This window comes from Carcharodon carcharias, chromosome 19 (genome assembly GCF_017639515.1).
Source record: "Carcharodon carcharias isolate sCarCar2 chromosome 19, sCarCar2.pri, whole genome shotgun sequence".
Taxonomy (NCBI): domain Eukaryota; kingdom Metazoa; phylum Chordata; class Chondrichthyes; order Lamniformes; family Lamnidae; genus Carcharodon; species Carcharodon carcharias.
In genome coordinates, this window is record NC_054485.1 from 73,158,701 (window position 1) to 73,165,574 (window position 6,874).

Genomic DNA, 6,874 nt, shown 5'->3' on the forward strand with positions numbered 1-6,874 from the left:
CTACAGACAGAAGTTTCTTTAAAATCCCTGTGCTTTAGTCTGGCTCCCAATTCCGATGGTCAGAAATGGCACCAAACTTTAGTGACACACGATGGAGCTTGTTTTCATCATACAAATACATGCACAATTAAAGAGATTGAGAGAGGTTTGCAAATCTGGGGTGGAGTGGGGCAACAACACCTCAGTGATCTCCATACTGTAGATCATGTGTATCTACGGTGGTATTATGAAGCAGCCGTTGGTAAAGGCTGAGTTGTTCAAATCCCAGAGGGAAACTTGAAACAACTGTCATAACCCACTTCTGCAATTTGTGTGTTTCGGGCTTTGAATTCAGTAATAATAAGACCACCGAGTCTCAAGAGGCCTCTTTATAAAACTAAATTAAACATTTACTAATACAAGAAAGATTGTAAACACGTACATATGTCTACAAAATCACTACTTTGATAACTACAAAAATCCCCGAATTAACCTGACTTTCAGTCACACACCCGTTAAGGCAACAGTAAATCTCATAGATATAAACAGCCACCTGGCAAAACACACCCTGGACAGTTGCAGCCAAAATTAGTTTATTTCAGCTCTGGGTCCTTGCAGACAGCAGATTGAGATTTACAGACTGGAGACTTCTCACACTTGTTGGATCATAAAATAACTCTACCTAACACATAATCTCCTTTCTCCTTTATACATATCTTTCTCTTCAAAATGTAAATTTTCCATTACTAGGCTTTTAATTTCACCTCTTCTAACAAGAACACTCTTTCATCCCACCAATATTATTAGTAAGCTGAAAAAAATAAACACATTGCTTGGCGTCTTCTAGCTAAGTGTAAGATTTCACCCGCATCTGTGGATGGTTTCTTCTAATAAATGCAAATTTACACTTTAAGTTCTACCCTCCTTATATTTACCTAATTAACATCTCAAACCTACTATACATCAAAGCACCCAGACTAAGACACACACAGACACATAAACAGACACAGACCCACTGGAATGCTATTTAAAATAAAACTTCAATAACATTGTAGGCATTAATATCTCTTCATGACAGGTGGTCAGTTTATTTTTGGCACAGAGGTGACCGAGGTAAATGAGTTTCCCATCTGGATGGTATTTAATACTGACACCAGAGGGCAGTTGACCGTTGATAAGGTGAATAGTCACTGTCAGGTAGATTGTAAATCGAATGGGGGCTATCACACAGCTTTGCTTGACACCAGTCTGGATTTTGAAGGCTTCTGTTTCAGATCTCCCACTCAAGCCAGTTGCAGTCATATCATCATGAAGCAATTGCAGGATTGTGATGAAGTTTCTTGGACAGCCAAATCATTGGAGCACAATCCACAGAGCCTCACGATTTACTGAGTGAAATGCTTCGGTCATTTCAAGGCATAATGAAGAGTTCCTGGTGTTGTTCTCAACATTTTTCTTGAATGTGTTTGGCAACAAAGACCATGTCGGAGGTTCCTCTGGAAGGTCGAAAGCCAAGTCAAAGTTCTAAGTAATGCCGGTTTCACTCAATCCATGTGGGAGACTGATGCCTGCTGGACAGATCATCGACTTGTTCAATCGGTGATGAACATCCACCCAGCACCAAGACATCACAAGGCCCAAAAGAGGAAGAAGATCAACGTCTCAGCCCTAAAACAGCCCGACCGAAGACAGGAATTCCAGGTGCAGCTCATGACCAATCTGGAAAATCTTCACACATCCAATTCAATCCCTGAACAGTGAGATCAAATAAAGTCAGCTGCACTAAACTCCTGTGTCCAGACCATTGGGTTCGAGCATCATCATCAGCAGGACTGGCTCGACGAACATGACGCTCAAATATGTGACTTCCTGGAACAAAAATGATCAGCCTTCGTTGCCTGGCAGAGCAGCTGAAGGTCACAACTCCAGAAGGCAGCATTTCAACAGCTCAAGGCTGACACCCAAAGACAAACCTGGAAGATAAAGGACATGTGGGGACGAGAAAGCCCGAGAGTTCGAACAATATTGTGACCATCATGACATGCAAATCTGGCCATACAGACCGAGGTCAAAATGGACAAAATCTCCTTTGTTCACAGGATGGTGTTTCTCTTCTTAAGGATGACAATGCCATCTGTTAACGCTGGGAAGAATATTTGGAACAACTCCTCAACCATGAATCCACAGTGACAGCTGATACCCTCCAGTCTATCCCCAGTGCCTGTGGTAGAATCCATGGGTAAATCACCATCGATGGGAGAGCTGCAACAATCAAACAGATGAAAACAACAAAGCCTGTGGCCCTGAGGGTATTCCAGCTGAGGTCTTCAAAGCTGGTGGACTTCTGCTCACATCAAGATTCCATGAACTCACCCTATATTTGGGAGGAATATCAACTCTCCCCATCCTGACTTCAGGAATGTGACAATTGTAACTATCTTCAAGAAGGGAGATAAATCACACTGTGGAAACTATTGAGATATTTCCCTCTTGCCCAGAGCTGGGAGAATCCTGACACATTCTCCTGAATCACCTACTTCCTGTGACTGAGGAAACCCTCCCAGAGACACAGTGACATCTGTGCATAAGCAGGAGTTTCTATACATATTGTTGTCTTCATTTGGTGATGTTTGGAGATCTGGTCAAAGGTTAAATTGACCTTCTTCAAACAATTGGACTGATGGTGGGAGGGTTTCGAGACAGACACTGCTGAGACAGACAGTGCTTCGGAACGACAGCTCCAGGGTCGAAGATTCAACACAAACCTCACACTTTAAGGGTTACTCCCCTGTGTGGATTCTGTGAGAAGATACAATGACCGTGAGAAGGATTTGTTGTGCACATCAAACCTGAATGCCTTGGTGCTCCTGCGGATTTGATGACTGTGTGAAGGTTTAGTCACACACCTCCCAATGGAATGGTTTCTCCCCTGTGGGAATCCTCCGGTGTCTCGGGAAGTTCATGGACGTCACAAAGGCTTTATCATAAATATTCACTTTTGAAGGGTTTCTCCTGTGTGCGGATTATTTGATGGTGTAGTTGCTGTCATAAATATCTGAAAGCTTTGTCTCACAGCTCACACATGACCAGTTCCTCCCCTATGTTAATGTGCGGAGAAGTTCTGTAACAGCAAGAATGATTTGTCGGACACGTAGCACATAAATGATTTCTTCCCTCGCATGTGAATGATTTCTCCTGTGTGAATGCATTGGTGTATCAGGAGATCAGAGAAGTGAGTGAGAGCTTTCTCACAAACCTAACGCCTGAATGGCTTCTCGCCTGTGTGAATCTGCTGGTGTTTCCTGAGTTTTGCTGACTGTGAGAATGATTTGTCACACACCTCGCACGTGAATGGCTTCTCCCCTGTATGAATGCGTCGGTGTACGAGGAGAGTCGATGAGTCCGAGAATGATTTGTTGCACACTTCACAGGTGTATGGTTTCTCCCCGGTGTGAATGTATTGGTGTTCGAGGAGGGTTGTTGGCCTCGAGAATGATTTGTTGCACAACCCGCACGTGAATGGTTTTTCCCCTGTGTGAATGCGTTGGTGGTCAATTAGTGTCGACGACCGTGAGAATGATTTGCCGCACACCTCACATGTGAATGGCTTCTCCCCTGTGTGAATGCGTTCGTGTGTGCGCAGGTGAGAGGAATTTGAAAATGATTTGTCGCACACTTCGCACGTGAATGGCTTCTCCCCTGTGTGACTGCGTTGATGTGTATGGAGGTTCGGTAACTGCGAGAATGATTTGTCACACATCTCGCACTTGAAAGGTTTCTCCCCTGTGTGAAAGCGTTGGTGTACACGGAGAGCCGACGACTGTGAGAATGATTTGTTGCACACCTCGCACGTGAATGGTTTCTCCCCTGTGTGAATGCGTTGGTGCTTGCGGAGGTTCCATGATTTCGAGAAGGATTTGTCACACACCTCGCACGTGAATGGCTTCTCCCCAGTGTGAATGCGTCGGTGATAAACGAGTGTCGAAGAGTTTGCAAAGGCTTGGCCACACACCTCACACTTGAACGGCTTCTCCCCAGTGTGAACACGTCGGTGATTCACGAGCACTGATTTCTGTGTGAAAGCCCGGTCGCAAACCTCACATTTGAACGGTTTCTCAGCCATATGGTGGCCCTTGTGTTACAGGTGGTAAACAAATGTACTTTGCATGTTAGGATATTGCAAGAGCCTGTGGAGCCCTCCTCACACTTCAACAACCCTTCACCTGTATGAATGAGTCAGTGGTTCATGAGGCTCGATGAATGATTGAAGCTCTCACCACACTTGGAGCCACTCACACTTCTTCCCAGCCTCACCCTGACCGATCGCCCACAGCCGAACATTCAGAAAGGTTGGTTCTGATGGAAGGTTCCACACCACTGACCAGTTTCAGATCTGATGATATGTCAAAGCTCCCCTGACCTGATCAATTTCCAGATGATGGTTTCACTGCCAAACTTTCTCTGTGTTGAGCAATGTTGTGAAGGGACTGGATGTCTTCCCACAGTTGTGCAGTTGTTCCTTGGGTGATGGTCAGGATCTATCTGCAGTGTCTATCCTCTCCGTATTCTCTGGTGTAGTACGGTGAAATCCTTCTGTAAAACAGGAAAAGGAAACATGATTTCCTCCAACTCCCTCTCCTCCTTTGCTGAAGGGGCTGACTCCTCAGTTAGAGACTGTTCCACAGTGAGTGTCAGTCTGCTATTCCCCTGTGGGGAGGATCAGATACAAGTCCTTTCTTTTTCCTCACTTGACTGTCACACACCCTCTGTTTCCAGCAGGGACACTGGATAGTGACCAGGAGCAGACAATGTGGCTACTTTCTTTCCTCCGCCCAGCCCCCCCATTGTCGCAGGCACCATGAGAACAATGGAAAAGACAGTGTGCAGAATTACCCTGAGAGTATGTGTTTAATATAAAAAACACTCAGGAAAAATGTTAATTCAATGGAGATTTTGATATTTCTCTCCTTGTTTTTCAAAATTATTTGAGAAGAACACACTGGACAGGAAGTGCTAGAAGCTAAGGAAAATATTGCTTCAGTGTAGCTGATTGAAAGGTTCTGGTTTATCCTGGGAAATTAGATACACTGCACTCGCTCAGACTGCACATTCCAAATTCAGCTATCAGCCACAGCACTGGGCAAAACGATCAAATCCAAGCCCAGACTTTTGGGAAAGGCCGAGGCCTTCAGGTAAAATCTTTAAAGACAATTTCAATAAATGTGTCTTCAGGTATGGCAGCCAAATTGCTTTAGAGGTTACAGAGATCGGGAGGGACAAGGCCATGGAGAGATTTGAAAACAAGGATGAGAATTGTAAAATCGAGCTGTTGCTTGAGCAGGAGATAATGTAGATCAGCGAGCACAGGGGTGACTGGGGAATGAGTCTTGGTGTCAGTTAGGACATGGGCTGCAGAGTTTTGGAGGAGCTCAAGTTTACAGTGCAAGATGTGAGAGCAGCCAGGAGAGCATTGGGATAGTTGAGTCTGGAGCCTATAAAGGTCTGGATGAGGATTTCAGCAGCAGATGAGCTGAGGCAGGACGTCACTGGTCTTTCCTGTGAGTGGAACTTGCACCTCTTCCTATGCACAGTGTCCCTCTTCCTGACCAACATAGGTAAATGACAATGAGAGCCAGGGATGGTAATGGAGAACCCTTCATAGAATCATAGACTAGTACGGCACAATAGGAGTGTGGCAGTGCTGCACTGTCAGAGGTGCCATCTTTCAGAAGAGATCTCAACCGGGACGCCTTCTGCTCTCTCTGAGGTGTGTGCAAAAGATCCCACAGCACTATTTTAAAGATGAACAGGGGAATTATCCCTGATGTCCTGACCAACATTCATCTCTCAATCAACATCACTAAAAAAACAGATTATCCGGTCAGGATCACATTGCTGTTTGTGGGAGCTTGCTGTGCACACATTGGCTGCCACATTTCCTACATTATAACAGTGACCACACTTCAAAAGTACTTCACTGGCTGTAAAGAGCTTTGGGACATCTGGTGGTCATGAAAGGCTCCATGTAAATGCAAGTCTTTTTTTCTTCTCTGAGGAGGATTTAGAGATAGGGGCAGTCAGGGATTTTGGTGGGAAATTTTGGAGGGATTTGAAAAAACAGGAAACATCCAGATCCCAACACACAGACAGAATTGACCATTCACAGTCCACAGGATAATAACCAGCTCCCAACACACACACACACACAGAACTCAACAATAGGAAATCAGTAAGAATCCTCAGACACTCTGCACCTCCCAGATAATTACACCTCACCTTCTCTGATTCAGTAATGACCCATCAACAAAACTCAGCCTGTAAATCAGAAGGGAAATGCTTCCAATAAACACACTCAATATCCAACACACAGCTCCAGTCAAACAGTTCAGCACAAAGCACTGAGTAAACAGCTCTCTCAGCTGGATCTTCTCACACAGCATAAGGGGCATTTCCACACCTGATTCCCCACAGGATAGTAAGACTGCCTGAACATTAGTGTGGATATTATGTGATGTAATTATTATAAATTCTGTTCCTTCACTCACCATCTCCTCACTTGGTTTTCAGTCCTTACAGGAAGTGAACCAGTTGTGGAAGAGGAAGAGGAGAGAATGGGCAGAGTGGGTGGGTTCTCTGATTGACGTCTCTCACAGCCAATCCAAATATTTCTGGAGCAACATGAGCTCCTGAAGCTTGGGAAACTGACCAGTGAAACAGAGATAAAAACAAAAAAACTGCGGATGCTGGAAATCCAAAACAAAAACAGAATTACCTGGAAAAACTCAGCAGGTCTGGCAGCATCGGCGGAGAAGAAAAGAGTTGACGTTTCGAGTCCTCATGACCCTTCGACAGCATCGGCGGAGAAGAAAAGAGTTGACGTTTCGAGTCCTCATGA

At 44.8% G+C, this 6,874-nt stretch overlaps 1 protein-coding gene across 1 annotated transcript; it reads right to left on the reverse strand.

Annotated features, from left to right (window-relative positions):
* Nucleotides 1-977: 977 nt before the first annotated feature.
* On the reverse strand, nucleotides 978-6,540 carry LOC121291475 (zinc finger protein 271-like). The gene is made up of 2 exons (XM_041212706.1): nucleotides 6,525-6,540; nucleotides 978-4,572 (listed from the first exon to the last, which is right to left on the reverse strand). Exon 2 carries the CDS (start codon nucleotides 4,100-4,102, stop codon nucleotides 3,236-3,238), a length of 867 nt encoding a protein of 288 aa, XP_041068640.1. The 5' UTR covers nucleotides 4,103-4,572; nucleotides 6,525-6,540; the 3' UTR covers nucleotides 978-3,235.
* Between the last annotated feature and the right edge of the window lie 334 nt (nucleotides 6,541-6,874).